The following is a 17,175-nucleotide window of genomic DNA, read 5'->3' on the forward strand; positions in this document are numbered from 1 at the left end:
TCTCACTCAAGGCTGCGATGTCAATGTTGTATCTGGCGAGTTCGGATGCAACTAGTGCCGTTCTCCTTTGGGGTCTGTCCGCGTTATCTCTGTCCAGGAGAGTCCTTATGTTCCAAGCACCAATGGTGAGAGGAACGATCCTTGTTTTTTTCTTTTCTTTCTTGTTTCGACCGCTGATGTAGGGTCCCCGCCAGCCGCGGTATGCTGGCCAGGGTGATATGGAGCAGGCAATTTTTAGGGCACCTTTTCTAGCCCCTTCCTCATGCCAGGGAGGTGAGCAGTGCATTCCTAAAGAGGGCTGCTCAGACGCTCAGACGGCTGCCGAGCTCCGTCGCTGCTCCTGTCGACGAAGAACGACCCTATGGCCTGAGCCGCCTGCGTGCAGGTCTGCGACTGCGACTGCCAGTGTACCCACACCTGTTGTTTCGTCGCTCGCCTGTCGCCACAGGACTTGGGGGTGATGAAATGATGAAGGATGAAAGGTCATTTTGGATGACTGATGACTTGCGCGTTGAGTTTGTTTAAAGTGAAGAGGAGTTGCGCAACGTCGACCTTACTCTCTCGTCCGGGTCCACCAATTTCCAGTGGCAAGACTAAGTCGAGACGACTGGAGGATGAGCACAGATGCAGTGGATGACCAAGATATCCTTTCGGTGTCTCATCTTGCTCTCTGCACTCCACAGTGCGTTGCTGTAACCGCCTTCCTCTCCGTTGAACCGATAGGTTTCTTCCGCAGATTCTGCCGGATCCAGACTTCGCATGCATGGGTAGACACACCCCGGGGGCCAACTGCGTGTGGCATGCACACAGCACGGTGGAGCTAGATGGCCGTCGGTGGCTCTCCTGAGCCAACGCCCTTTTATGGATCTCCATAAAGGTGTCTAGCCACCCGCCTCACCAGTCCTGGAAGGGAGCGGTGGGAGTGCCGGTTTAGTCGCCGGCAACCCGACCCTGAACAGGTTGTACTGGATTACAGGTTACCAGTAGCAGATTTAATGACCTGACCCGACAACAAAAAAAAACAATACTTCCAAGTCAAACATAAAATACATCATAAAATATGTTTTAAAAAAAAAGGCCACACAGGCAAATAACACTGCAGAATGGACAGCTAGTGCCCATCCAAGTGTTCACAATTTCATTTGCTCTGGCGATTAGGTAGTGAAAGCAATAGAAAAGAGGAAATTTCAAGTACAGAATTTCCAGAAGGTGGGGATGCTGTCTATACTGAACGACCCCCAGCATCCCATGGGGGGTTTCTTTCCAAGAGCAGCAAAGAAATCCCCCAGACAATACTTACTGGTACAGCCAAAAGGATTGTTCTTCTGCAAATCATAGTAGCCATCCCGACAGGTGTCACAGTCCCGGCCCCCCACATCAGGTTTGCACATGCACTGCCCGGTGTGGGTGTTACACACATTACTCCCTGTCAGGGTGCCTGGTTGGTGACAGGTGCATTCTGTTGAATACAGACACAATAGCATCAACAAGTGTTGAACATGTGCAGGTTATTAATCAACTTGTCTTCTGTTCCAACTATGATATTCTTACAAGTGTATGTGCAAGGACTGGGTTAGATGGAAGTGTGTGTGTGCGTGTGCGTGTGGGTGTGCATGTGTGTGTGGTTTTGTTTTGTTTTTGCTTTTGGTTGTTGTTTTTGTGTGTATGTGTATGTGTGTGTGTGTGTGTGTGTGTGTGTGTGTGTGTGTGTGTTGTGTCTGTGTCTTGTGTGTTGTGTGTTGTGTGTGTGTGTGTGTGTGTGTGTGTGTATGTATGTGTGTGTGTGTGTGCGCGCGTGCGTGCGTGTGTGGGTGTGTGGGTGTGAGTGAGTGTGAGTAAGTGCATGCTAGTGTGTGAACAACTGTAAGTAAAATACACACACACACACATACACACACACACACACGCACGCACACACACACACACACGCACGCACACACACACAAACACACACACTGAGACAAGACAGTCCAAGACACACCCTGACAGCCCTGTGCATTGTTGCGGTCCAGGTTCCAGTACCCCGGCTGGCACTGGTCACAGATGCGTCCCTGCACTTTCTCCTTGCACTCACACAGCAGGCCCACCGTGATGATGCCACAGCCACCCAGGGGATAGCCTGGGATCTCCTTGGACCCCGCTGGGTTACAGTTGCACACTGCCAAACATTTCCGTTGGGTCTTTTTTTCATTGAGGAAAACATGAACAACTGCAATGATGTATGCAGTAAGGTAATTTTCAATCTTGTCCACTGCTGAACCTGACAATGTGTGTGAGTGAAGGAAAAGGAAAGAAGTGTGTGTGCATGTGTGAGTGTGTCCACGTGTGCATTCTTTTGTTGCAAATAATCATTTCCGTTTGAAAACTATTGTGTCCAAGTATGCATTCTTTTGTTGCAAATAATCATTTCCGTTTGAAAACTATTGTGTCCAAGTGTGCATTCTTTTGTTGCAAATAATCATTTCCGTTTGAAAACTATTGTGTCCATGTGTGCATTCTTTTGCTGCAAATAATCATTTTCGTTTGAAAACTATTGTGTCCAAGTGTGCATTCTTTTGTTGCAAATAATCATTTCCATTTGAAAACTATTGTGTCCAAGTGTGCATTCTTTTGTTGCAAATAATCATTTCCGTTTGAAAACTATTGTGTCCAAGTGTGCATTCTTTTGTTGCAAATAATCATTTCCATTTGAAAACTAACCACAAAAAACATTAAACATTTTTTTAAATATGAATAAAAATATATGCAAAAAGTTAAAAGTGTTGTTGGTTTATACATTCTGGCATTTTTCCAATGTACCTTGTGCTGTTGTTATTTATAATGTATGCCCTCTTCAAATATATGTGCATACTATCTTTTATTTATTGATTTGTTTATATGTATTCTTTTGTAGATCCTGAAAACAATATGTGAATTAAATATCCTCTTCCATGTATTTTGTGTACAGTACTGACCTTCACACATAGGGTAGTTGTAGAAATTCTCCTTGCACTGCTGGCACATCTGCCCTTCAAAGTTGTCTCGGCAGCTGCACTGGCCTGCGACCTGGTCACATGATACACTCAAAGACCCGTACAGGTCACACTGGCATGCTGGAAGGACAAAGAGAAAGCACAATTTCAAATATGGATCCATCTGCTTCCAAACTCGTGATCTAAAAAGGAAATGCACACTTCTGAATTTTGTGAATTTTGTGAAATAAGGAACATCAGAAATTTTCTTCCAGATAACCTTACAAATCAAACTTCCCACTATGAATTATAAAAATGTGTCATGTCTACAAATAATGATAATCTTTTTTTTCAGCCTAATTCTTTTTTTCTTTTTTTTTTTTTTTTTTTTGCTGCTCCATCATCTGCACAGTTTCGTGGCATTACTCGCATGCCCCTCATTCTGAGTCCCCCATACACTAATTCTCTTTTATGTGTGTGCCCAGTTACCTATACACATACTTGCGTCTCTCTTAACACATCTTATTTCATGTTCTCTTTATCTGTGTCTTCCTAGAAGTATGACAAACTGAATATACTGCTTCACTGGAGTGTTGGTCTTGAGGAACGCGTCTGCCTAGGAAGTAAGAGAATCTGAGCGCACTGGTTCGAATCACACCGGCAGTCGCCAGTATTTTCTCTCCCTCCACCAGACCTTGAGTGATGGTCTGGATGCTAGTCATTTGGATTAGACAATAAACTGAGGTCCCATGTGCAGCATGCATTTAGCACACATATAAGAACCCATGTCAACAAAAGGGTTGTCCCTGGCAAAACTGTAGAAAAATCCACCTGGATAGGAAAACAAATGAAATTGCAGGCAGGAAAAAATACAAAAAAAATGGGTGGCGTTGACAGTGTAGGGACATGCTCTCCCTAGGGAGAGCAGACCAAATTTCACACAGAGAAATCTGTTGTGACAAAAAGGGTAATACAAATACTATGCAATTTTTTTGTTATCCCTCTTGCTAAAAGAGTGAAAACTGATTATGCATCATAAAAACAATTTTATGTTATTTAATAATGCCTCATATTTAACTGGTTCAGGAAGAAATGGATAAACCTTTCTGCAACTTGGTATACACCCACTTCTATCTAACCTGTCCTTACCAAAAACAGCATACTCACACAAGGCATGAAAGTCAACCACTTACGGACACAGTCAGGATAGCGGTAGTAACCAGCAGCACAACGCCCACAATCCAGACCAGCAAAGTTGGGTTTACAAGAACACTGGCCACGGTCACTGCAAACTTCACTGTGAGAGCCAGGCTCCTTGCACTGGCACTCTAAACAGGAAACCAACATCATCAGTACAATAATGAATACAGCATAATAATCATTCATAAGTCAAAATCCAAACAGGTATTGATATATCAAATGGTAAGATCTCATCCACTCAATCACTATTTATTCCTACATTACAATTTACTTTCATGTATGAAATAATAACAGAAACTTCTGTAGCAATTGGTCAAATCAAGCACAGACACTTAACTTTCAGCACATTTAAGCTCAGCAACATAGTCACTCAGTATGCTCCCACCCTCATACTCTCTAAGACCACTTTAAACCTTACAATTTATTTCACACAACTATTCTGTCCATACTGCTGCAATCCAAGTTTACCTCTGCAGTCGGGGAAGCCAAAGAAGCCAGGCTCACAACGATCACACCTCCCCCCTGTGTAGTTCTGCTTGCACATACAAGTGCCCACCTCCTTGTCACAGATCTCCTCTACTGTGCCTGATGGGTCACAGGCACAGACTGAAACAGCCACACATATCATTTTTCTCACAAACCTGGACTGAAGTGTCCATCAACACTGCAGATCACATGTGCAGATATGCATCACAATTAAATACTTGATACACAAAGAACAACCTTAAACCTACCAAAGGAATATGCATAGGTAACAATCACAATGATGAATCCAGTTCATGCCCTCTATAGTCATGAAAATCAAAATTAATCCATGTTCTTTTAACAAAGCCATAAAATATTGTGAGAAAATTATACAACAAGAGAGGCAAGGCCTTCAAGACTCACGTGTGATCAGCACAAAATCCAACAGACTAACACTGATATATGTATCCTCCCTCTCTCATCCCCCCCTCTCTCTCTCTCTCTCTGTAACACAATACAGTCTACAACATTTTTAACACACACACACACACACACACACACACATATATATATATATATATATATATAGAGAGAGAGAGAGAGAGAGAGAGACAGACAGACAGACAGACAGACAGAGTGAGATTTTGTGTGTGTGCGTTCTCACTGTGCACACACACACACACACACACACACACACATCTCCGTGTGTGTGTGTGTGTGTGTGTGTGTGTGTGTGTGTGTGTGTGTCTCCACCAATATTATATACAAATACAATTCAATACAGTATACAATATGTGTGATATGTATACGTATGTTGGTACACTAATGTTTTGCTAGTCTCAACTCATGATGTGGTAGGTGCATGTGGTATATGTGCTGCATTTTACTTTTGGGAGTGGGCAGAGATTGAGACTGGTGTGTGTGTGTGTGTGTGTGTGTGTGTGTGTGTGTGTGTGTGTGTGTGTTGGTGCACATGCACATATGCAGATCTGCAGTGTTTTTTCTTTATGCATGCTTTTTTTTGGAGGGGCTGGGGGGGAGGAAGGTTAGGGGGGTTTAGATGGGGTAGGATAACATTGTGTAGGAATTTATTTGCTAGACAGTGTTACACTTATCCTGAAGTTTAAGTGTGTTTCAGGCAAGATGAACCAAAGGTTCGAACCTGTCTGTTTACGGTTAATAGGAGTATAGATATCCCTAGCGCTGTATCATCTGCTACGTGGCTGCCCTGACAATGTATCGTACTGCCAAAGCTGAGATGTGTTCTGTCCAAAGATGAGTAAAATTCGCATATGAAGGTCAAAAGTTTCGCTCCGCCGTGGTAAAGGTAAGTTTAGCAGCAGCGACGTTCGTACAAAATTCAGGTCTTGATGCAACAACAAACCATTTGGTGTGATTTTCGTTCCTTTCCTTTTGGCAGACATGTCAGAGTTCACTTTCTTCACACATGCGCAATGGGACTTGATATGACCGACAATTAATGCGCACTGAAAATAGAATTTTTGTTTATTTTGTATGCTCATTGGGGACATATATGCACTGTTTTTTTTTGTCTTTTTTTAGGCCTTTGCGCAATATTATTGATTGAATGCCTGTGCCAGAGTTGATCTCGCAAGATGTCTGCCATCATCATATTTGATATGCTCATACTCTTTAATGCAGTATCCTCTTTAAAATATTCATATGCAGTAAAAACATCAAAGTTGCAGTTAGCATCCTCCTCAAATGTTGATAGTGTAAGACCTTCCCACTGAGTATATAACACAAAAGCTTTTTTATGCCTAGAGTCATGTTTTAAGATGTAATGTTTTAGATAAGTGAGATCTGTTTTAAGAAAATTATCTCCATTACTAATAATGTTTTCAGCCTATAAGTATAACGTCCCATTAACAGGCACATTATGAGATGTGTGTGTTAATGTAACTTCCATACTGAGCAAAAGAAGTTCCATTTTCAGCAACAAAAACATGAATTTGAAGTTCCATTTTCAGCAACATAAATATCAATTAACTGCTACTGTTCAGTGTGTCAGTATGTCACATAAAAAAGCTACGTTTTATGTATAAAAAAAGAAAAATGTAACAGTACTTTTGGGTGAAAATATTCAAATCCTTTCCATGCCCTTCCCAGAAATGCAATATCATTATGATTAGAATGTATGGAAAGAACTGATCATTTGCTATTGTTATGCCAAATTTGGTATCAACTGACTAAGTATTTCCAGAGAAAATGACAATGTTTAAGTTTACCACAGACATACAAACATACAGATATACATACATGCACACACACACACACACACACACACACAAACACACACAACCGAACACCAGGTTATTGCATACTCACATTGTTTACACAAGTGAGTCAAAAACCAGTCTCCTGACAGAACTACATGACAGCAACACATAAACATACCACAGATTAACACTAAATTCAACACTGCAACTTCTGTCTATGGTAGAAGAACTCACAGTCACAGTTGGGATATCCAAAGTATCCGTCAGCACAGGCACTGCAGTCACGACTGGCATAGCTGCTGTGACAGTCACACTGGCCAGTCTCAAAGTCACACTTTGTGCCAATGGAGCCGATGGGATTACAGTCACAAGCTGCAAAAAAGATCACACCTGTCTGTGACTTCACACCTCACATCAGCACCACATTCCCACTCTAACACAACAGGCAGCCACAGCCGTTTTAAAAAATGCCAGCAAAAATGCTATTTCTGCACATTATATGCTCTGAATGAAGCAATCTCAACAAAGAACTAGAAACAAATAACTGCCCCTCTTAAAGGAAATGTCTCTAAGTTGAATGTGTTATCCATTGACCCTTGCACTGTTGAATCTGCTTTTCAAAAATGCAGTATGCATGGTGGGATCAGTGGATGGTACCTGAAGACAGGTGCCTCACAGTTGTGTGGTGTGTTCAGTAGCCCGTTTATGTGGTCTCTGAAGGATTGTAGTGAACCTGCTTTGTGGAAACATTCAGTGATCAGCCCAGTGCAAAGAACAAAAACCTGTTTCTTGAAATGACTACCGCCTCATAGCCCTGACCCCAGTTGTCATGAAATAAAAATGTGTTATCCTGAAGCACATTCTAGTATACACAACACCAAAACATAATCAATACCAGTTTGAAAATAGATACTAATGATGCTACGCTCACACTCTTGCTTTATCTGGAGAAACCAAATTCATTTGTGCACATTTTTATTCATTGACTTTACTACGGCATTAAACACAGCCACATCTCATGGTACATAAACTGCTTTCATTTAACACCAGTCCAAACCTCATTTTATGGGTAACAGTTTTCTTGTTCAAAGAGCTCAGTCCCTTTTGGACAAGCTCTATCTTCTGTGAAGAAATCTCCCACTGGCACCCCTAAATGTGCAGTCCTGTCACTAGTTCTTTGCACACTGTATACAAATGACTGCACTGGCTCAGACACAACTTCTTTAATTAAGTATTCTGATGACTCAGTCCTAGATCTGTCAAATTCTGATATGGTTTATTTTGAGCGAGTTAAAAAATGTTCCTCCTGGTGTAAAGAGAACTACTTACGAATAAAAATATGCTGAACAAGATTGTGAATGTGTGCAGTAAGGTTGTGGGTGAGAGACAGGGCAGCTTGAGTGAATTGTACAATGTCAGAGTATGACAGAAAGACACATGCATCTCAAGCAACAGCAGCCATGTTATTATCAACTCTTACCTGCAGGCAAACATTTCTTTGTTCCAAAAAAACCACCCCAAAAAACCAAAACAAAACAGAACCAAATGCAGCTTTATTCCAACGTCAATTCAGCTATCAATCACAATAATTAATAATTAAACATGTGACTCCATGAAAAAAATGTATGCTGGGGTGTATGAATATGTGATTTACTCCAAGTAACCTTTTAATGGTATTTGTTGTTGTGTTGTTGTCTACTGTGATTACTGATTGTATGCATGGTTTGCTCTGGGCTGACAATGAAGCATTTTATGGCTTTTATATATACATGTTGAATGACTGTGATTCTTCTGTATTATTTATGTGTTTTTCACCACAAATCAATTTCTCTTGTTGAGATAATAAAGTATTCTGTATTCTGTATACACCAAATGATGCAATAACCAATAAAGAGCGGGTTCTCTTAACTCTTGTGTTTCTCTAGTACACTTCCTGTCTTTGTAAACAAATTAAACACTTTGGCTGTAGCTTGCTATGGTTGAAACAATACATATTACCATGACCACAAAAAGTGTGTTTTCATCATTTGCTTCTGTCATTAACTCAGTACAGCATGTGATGCTCACACTGTAGACCACTCACCTCCACGTGACTGTAAGGATGATCATGGCTTGATGATGATGATGATAACTTTACACATCATTAAACATACTAATCTGAATACAGTACAACCACTGAATACTGTTTGTAATGATTCAAAGCAAAACAGTGCCTAAACTGGCTCAAATTCAGTTCAGTATTGTTGCAGCTTCCAGTTCTGATGGATCCATAGCTGACCTACACATCTATTACAAAAATACTCATTCTAAACTTGAATATTCTCATCATCACTCAAGGACAATATGCAAAACAGTTCATATCAAGCATCTGCTATCAATTACAACACTTATGCACAAAATATCAAGCCTCATCTTACATTTGCACTCTGGAAAGTCGTAGTATCCCAGAGCACACATGTCACACTTGCGGCCATCATAGTTGACCTTGCAGGGGCAGGAGCCAGCAGCAACAGTGCAAACATCATCCTCTGTTCCGCTGACATGGCAGTCACATGGTATGCAGTTTGGGTAACCATAGTAACCCGCATTACACCTGTCAAGTCAAAACATGTTCTGATCATAAGTCTGATGGCATATGATTTCAAATGCACAGAGACAAGGTGATACACTACCAATGCACTTGCATATGCATGACAAGCTCACACTACACATACATATACAAACATATATCCATGCTTGCACACATGTATGCATGCACATATGCACAAACAAACTCACATAGAAGTTAAGATTAATTATTATTTAACTGCAACTGAATCTATGAGCTCTTCAATTTTGTCATTTCTTCTTCTGCATTGATGGGCTACAACTCAAACACACACCTTTCAGGGAGTGGGCCGTTTTTCTCCCCAGTTAATGAACTGTTTTCCGTGGGTCCAAGCTTATTATTTGCTACTTAAGTTTCTATTCAAGTCACCAACTGGAGTCAGTTGCATTTCCATTCCACCTTCATCATGCCTCACTTAAAGGATCTTCAACATGTCATCATACAGCATCAAACCATGTTCACTATCTCACTCCCTGCCCTTATCTCCCCTTATCTCCCCACAACTCTCCACCCTGTCATTCCTGCTCACCTGTCACAGTTCAGCCCAGCGTATTCAGGGCGGCACAAACAGCGCCCACTGCCTTCCTCACACTCCCCAGTGGACACCCTCAGGTCACACTGACAGGCTGTCACACAACACACATGGTGTCACAGGATGTACATAGTGTCACACAACACATGGTGTCACACACAACACATATGTCACACAACACATGGTGTCACACAACACATGGTGTCACACATAACACATGGTGTCACACAACATAGATGTTGTCACACAACACATGATGCCACACTACACATGGTGTCACACAACTTATGGTTTCACACAACAGATGGTGTCACACAACACACATGGTGTCACAGAACACAGATGGTGTCACACAAAACACATGATGTCACACAACACAGATGGTGTCACACAACACACAGATGGTGTCACACAACACAGAGATACACACAGATGGTGTCACACAACACACAGATGGTGTCACACAAAAGACATGATGTCACACAACACAGATGGTGTCACACAACACACAGATGGTGTCACACAACACAGAGATACACACAAATGGTGTCACACAACACACAGATGGTGTCACACAACACAGAGATACACACAGATGGTGTCACATAACACACAGATGGTGTCACACAACACACAGATGGTGGTGTCACACAACACACAGATGGTGTCACACAACACAGAGATACACACAGATGGTGTCACACAACACACAGATGGTGTCACACAACACACAGATGGTGTCACACAACACAGATGGTGTCACACAATACACAGATGGTGTCACAGAATACACAGATGGTGTCACACGCAACACAGATGGTGTCACACGCAACACAGATGGTGTCATACAACACAGATGGTGTCACACAACACAGATGGCACACAACACAGATGGTGGCACACAACACAGACAGCACACAACACAGATGGTGTCACACAACACAGATGGCACACAACACAGATGGTGTCACACAACACAGATGGCACACAACAGAGATGTCACACAACACAGATGGTGTCACACAACACAGATGGCACACAATAAAGATGTCACACAACACAGATGGTGTCACACAACACAGATGGCACACAACAAAGATGGCACACAACACAGATGGTGTCACACAACACAGATGACACACAACACAGATGACACACAACACAGATGGTGTCACACAATACAGATGGCACACAACAGAGATGGCACACAACACAGATGGTGTCACACAACACATATGGCACACAACAAAGATGGCACACAACACACAGCTGGGAGGGCTGCACAAGCAGAAGACCTTTAAGAGCTGAAAGGGTTAGTTTCTGTATGTGTAAACATCAATGCATGTGTGCATGCATGCCCACACATGAGCCTGTGTGGGCCGGTGCATGTGTGTGCAGATATGTTTCAGTGCATAAAACCAACTGGTAACTTTGTTTCAAAGAACTGATAAACTGGTAAAAATTACAACTTCATGCCACATACGTATGCAGGCATTGGGGTCACTGCGATCCACTCCAAATGGGCGGTAGTAGGTTGGCACACACTGTTCACAGTTGATACCCATCGTATTGTCCTGCAGGGAAACAAAACACAGACACTTCATTTTCTGAACTCACTGATGCTGGTTAATTACAAGCACAAACACAAGATAAAAAGCAGTATAATTACATTGGTTTTCACAATAAATGAAATAATAATCACTGCATGCATGCATACACACACAAACACAAACAGAGACACAAACATACAGACACACACACACAAACACACATCAAGTTTTCAGCACACTCACTCTGCAGTTCTGGCAAACACCACCCCCTTCATAGTTGCCATGAATGTCGATACTCTGTCGCATGTTCTCCACTTCCTCGTCAAACACACACTCGTCAGAGTGACCGTAACACTGGCAAGCTGTCCACACAATGCACACAACCAGCTGACAATAACATGTTTGAAGGTGTAACTCAGCAAGTTTGGCTCTTTTTTTTCTGAAAGTGAAAAGTTGTTGAGCTTATCAACATCACTGCCAGGATGTACATTATAGGAGAGGTGGCTAGAATCATGTTTGATTTGCCACACAACGATGACAATAGCAACATTAAAAAATATGAAAAAAAACACCCTAAACTAGTGATGTTTCAGTCTAATATCATCATCTTAGATGAACAGACTATAAATAAATAAACGAACGAACTAGTGTTGTTGATCAAATGAATGATTGTGGTTTACTACATGCTACAAAATACAGCGACAGATATGGTGTCGGACTGTGTGTGATGCAGGTGTTGAAAAAAAAACCCACATTTAAAAAAGTGACATTTTGGGATTTCATTTATGTTGAAACCCTCCAGATGAAAGGTTCAAGCCGAAATACTGTTTATAGTGCGCTTGTGTGTTGCACTATTATATAATAGTGTGTGTGTGTGAGTGTGTGTGTGTGTGTGTGAGTGTGTGTGTGAGCATTTATGTATAGTGTTAATGTGTAGAAAAACATGACAGTGGAGGAAAACAACATAAGTACACTTGATTGCTGCATCTTATACATTTGCAAATAGTTTAACACTATTTCCCTTCCATAAAATATAGAGACTTGGATTTTCTTCTTTTCTTCCGAAACCTTCTTCGGGATTTTTTGTTTGTTTGTTTGGTTGGTTGGTTGGTTGGTTGGGTTTTTTTTTGTTTTTTTTGAGGAGGGGAGGTGGGGTCCAAAATTTGAGTTATCTTCCCAAGACCAGGAGTCAACATCAAACATATAATCATATTATTCCTTTTCAGCATTATTCTATTTTCTGCTGGGGGTTTTTTTGTTGTTTTTTTTCCAAGACATTGGTGTTTTTCATGCTTTGTTGTTGTTGTTGTTTTGGTTTTTTCAACAATTACAAATAGTTCTGGGAGTCGAAGAGTAAGATTTATGATTACAGTAACTTTAAATGTTTCATCAAATAAGTTAAATTGTCACTTGCTACTTATCTCATCTTAAATAAATTCTGAGCTTGTTTTTCAAATCTGTTTGCTTAACAAGCAGATTTTTTTTAGAACACAAAAATATTTTTAAAAGTATGAAATGAACAAGTGAGGCAAGGCCTTTAAAACTCACTCATTTTAATCAAGAGAGAAGCAAAGGAGGATATAGACGAGGGCATTTATATCAGATTCAGGACCGACGGCAGCGTATTCAACTTACGAAGGCTCATGGCCCACACGAAGACCTCAGAAGAAGCTATCCTGGACCTGCTCATTGCAGATGACTGCGCCCTCCTGGCACACAGAGAAGCTCCTCTGCAGGTCATCGTAGACCATTTTTCACAGGCAGCCAAGGCATTCTGTCTGACTATAAGTCTGAAGAAAACTGAAGTCCTCCACCAAAAAGCACCAGGGACCATGTACACTGCTCCCTACATAAGCACTGATGCCATCCCCTTTACATGGTAGAGCAATTCACCTACCTGGGCAGCGTCATATCAAATGATGCTACAAGTGACCAAAGATGTGGACAACCGCCTCTCAAAGGCAAGCAGTGCATTTGGCCGCCTCCAGAAAAGAGTATGGAAAAACCACTCTTTGCGACTCTCCACAAAGATGCAAGCCTACCGAGCTGCTGTACTGTCAACACTACTATATGGATCAGAGGCATGGGTGCTGTACCGGAAACAAAGCGGATGGAGCAGTTCCATCAGAGATGCCTTCGGTCTATCATGGGCATCAAATGGAAGGACTATCGTAAAGTTCGGTCTATTGAGCGCACTGGTATATAAGCCGCACCCACTAAATTTTGGAAAAAATTGAACTTTATACATACATAAGCCGCACTGGTTTATAAGCCGCACTTATATCCGGTACTGGAACACATACTGATATTACAGAAAAGCTGCCGATACTGTAGGTTATGAAATAAACACAAGCGGGAACAACACAAAGAGAAGCAAGTGAAAATACTGCTAGTGCCACAAAAAAATAATAAAAAACACAACGAAAATAAGATCCATAATTTAGGGATAGTCACATTTATTCAATGTCATCCTGCTCACTGAATCCACTAAAATCTTCGTCTTCAGTGTCTGAGTTGAAGAGAACCGGCACAGCTTCCTCCGCCATCTTGTCACTAACTTCAGCCTCGCTTTCACTTCATGAGCATGAAGGTGGAGGTCGCTGCTGGTTTGTCACTTGCACTGTCGTCTGCTAGGTCGATCGCCTTCAATTTGAAGGCTGCATCATAGGCCTAATGTCGTGTTTTCGGCATGATGAGGGTGTACGCTTGAGCAGAGTAGAACTGAATGCTGATCTGAAGGCTTTAATGTGTGCGGATTTGATTTATAAATCCTGAAGCTCATCCAAAAATTCATGGACAGAAATCATGATTTTGGTGAGTTGAAGGGCAGCTAAGAATAGACGAGAACGTGACACTCCCGGGATCGTTAAAATCCGCAAATAAGCCGCATCATTGTATAAGCCGCAGAGGTTGAAGCTGGGGTAAAAAGTCGCGGCTTATAGACCGAACTTTACAGTACATAACGAACATAGAAGTCCTAGAAAGAGCTCAACTGCAAAGCATCAAGTCAATGCTCATGCTGAAACAACTTCGCTGGGCAGAACACATCAGCTGGATGCCTGACACTCACATGCCGAAAGCAGTATTCAATGGGGAGTTGGTCCAAGGCAAATGCAATACAGGCGCACCACAGAAAAGATTAAAGGACCAACTGAAGAAGCAACTATACCAAGCGGACATCAACCCCAAGACATGGGAGCAGTCAGCATCAGATAGAGGTAGCTGGAGATCTTCAACGCTCAGGGGAACCCAATAATTGGAGGAAACCAGACGACTGAACATCCAGGAGAAAAGAAGGAGAAGGAAAGACCCAGGTCCGCAGCCCAGCAACGCAGGCCAGATCTACACCTGCCCACATGCCACAGACTCTGCAGATCACGGATTGGACTAATTAGACATCAAAAGGCATGCCGCCCATCCCTGGCGGGAACTTCCCACTGGTCTTCACAAGCGAAGAACCAGCCATCATCATCATCATCATCATTTTCATCAAACATGAACATGCGAGGCAAGGCCTTTAAGACTCACTCACTTCATCAAACATGAACAAGAGAGGCAAGGCCTTTAAGACTCACTCACTTCAAACATAAGAATCAGGGAGAAATCAAGCAAAAAGACACACTGATGTGGCCTTGACCTTTGACCTAAATTTACAAAGCGGCTGATGTACTGGCCAAAACAAATGACTATATGGTATACAGACCTGCCTGCATCCTAAAATGCCCTTCAGTAATTTTCAATCCCGTAAATGCCAATTTTCAGTAGTTATGGGACTTCTATCTGTAATACTGAACTCACATTATATTTTTTTCAACCGTGATAAATGTATACCAATTTTGAAGTGTGCATATCTTTACATAAGCTACATATGTACATAAACACACACACACGCACACTTGCACACACACGTGCACACACACATTGCACAACAAGACAGAGAGAAAATGAAGGAGAGAGAATAAATAATTTAACTGCAAGGCTACCAACCTATAGTATACACGAGGTCAAGAACAAAAAAATCAACTCGAGTGCCTCAAGTCATTTCGTCAACAGCCATCAATGGAATGAAGGTTGTATTCTACCATGGTTGTTTCCAATTCAGCTACATTTTCAACAGAAGTTTCATGATCTGCTTTCTTTCACCTCACCAGATCTCACTGAAGAAGTGACAGAGAACTTAGGTGGTGAAAAACTATCAGAAATCAAAGATTTTAGCAGTGATAATGAAGATAGTCAACCTGTGCCAGTGGAAAAATAGGAATGAACCCAAAGACACGGAATCCGTTAAGTCTAATTTGCTGTGTCTTTGTTGTTCAAGAAGCTTTCCCTTTGAATGTTTGTTTGACATGTTTTTAATCATGTGGAGTTTTGGTAAACTTAAGTTACTTAGATGGATGGAATAGCATGCATCACTTAATTTCTGGAAATGATAACTGAACTCGTCAGAGAAATCCATCTACAACAAGTGACAATGCTGATAATGTTGATACTATTTTTAGCAACAAACTGACCAGGCGAAAGCAAAAGTTTGGAAAACCATTCACTACCAGTTAAAGATTGTGTGTGTGTGTGTGTGTGTGTGTGTGTGTGTATGTGTGTGTGTGTGTTAAAGATTGTGTGTGTGTGTGTGTGTGTGTGTGTGTGAATACTTGAATTTTTTGTGTGTGTGTGTGTGTGTGTGTGTGTGTGTGTGTGTGTGTTCATACTTGATTTGTGTGTGTTGTGTGTGTTGTGTGTGTGTGTGTGTGTGTGTGTGTGTGCCCTTGATTTTTCTAATATTATCAGTTTCATATTTGACAGGTATGTACTTAATTGTGGGTCTCATTCCCAGAATGTCTTTTCACTTTTGCAAACTAATACATTTTTTTCAGTTGATGAGGCTGAGGGCAGCGTGATTGTCCACTAGTCATTTTCAAGGTGAACATCCATGACACAATGAGACTGCCCACCACCTTACCTGATGAACCCCAACCCATTATTCAACCACATGGTTGCAGTGAACAAAAACAGTTCTTATTCACTGAGATCAGGGAGTTTGTTCACCCAGAGAAGAACAATCTGGTCTGTCCAATGCCTGTCAGCCTCAGATCCTCAAAGACTGTCCCTTCCCAATCTCTGCCTCCTTCCCCAGTCTGCCAGAACTATTCACCAGCCAGGCCACACCACCCTCCTCAATGACTCCAGGCAGACCAAAGAAACATAACAGGACCAGGAACATTGAAGAAAATTAACATGTGATTCACTGACTGAACTGTGTCCCTGGTTACAATAGTGTGGGTAAAACTGGTGAATACTACTGTGTTGTTTTGTGTTGTCACAAGCTTGTCTTCAGTAAGTGTTATACAGGTATTCTCAGGTGTGTCACAAAAGGGGTGAAACAATCATTACACATGTATTAAATATATATATACAAACTTAATAATGCAGATCAAAGTTCATGCATTCTACTTTTTCAAAAAATGTTGATTGATTCTAACTTAGTTGTTTTTTTTCTACATTTCTTTGTGGAAGAGTGAAAACATGGAACATTGCCCATTCATTTTTCAATGTTTTGGCCCAGTGAGCATGATTTCGAGGCAATATTTTAATTAAACAGCAATCATGTGGTGACACTAAGTGAATTTCCAAA

General features: G+C 41.5%; 1 protein-coding gene across 1 annotated transcript in view; it reads right to left on the bottom strand.

Moving 5' to 3' along the window:
• Positions 1-17,175, bottom strand: part of LOC143279982 (laminin subunit alpha-like) — a 305,618-nt gene that overhangs the window by 261,216 nt on the left and 27,227 nt on the right. The window contains exons 5-14 of the mRNA XM_076584380.1: positions 11,790-11,908; positions 11,480-11,570; positions 9,994-10,090; positions 9,274-9,449; positions 7,091-7,228; positions 4,620-4,757; positions 4,145-4,279; positions 2,955-3,092; positions 1,982-2,158; positions 1,301-1,459 (exon numbers count right to left, since the gene is read on the bottom strand). Of these exons, the coding sequence (XP_076440495.1) occupies positions 1,301-1,459; positions 1,982-2,158; positions 2,955-3,092; positions 4,145-4,279; positions 4,620-4,757; positions 7,091-7,228; positions 9,274-9,449; positions 9,994-10,090; positions 11,480-11,570; positions 11,790-11,908 (1,368 nt within the window). The remainder of the gene's footprint in view (positions 1-1,300; positions 1,460-1,981; positions 2,159-2,954; positions 3,093-4,144; positions 4,280-4,619; positions 4,758-7,090; positions 7,229-9,273; positions 9,450-9,993; positions 10,091-11,479; positions 11,571-11,789; positions 11,909-17,175) is intronic.

The sequence above is a fragment of the Babylonia areolata genome, chromosome 3 (assembly GCF_041734735.1).
Source record: "Babylonia areolata isolate BAREFJ2019XMU chromosome 3, ASM4173473v1, whole genome shotgun sequence".
Lineage (NCBI taxonomy): Eukaryota > Metazoa > Mollusca > Gastropoda > Neogastropoda > Buccinidae > Babylonia > Babylonia areolata.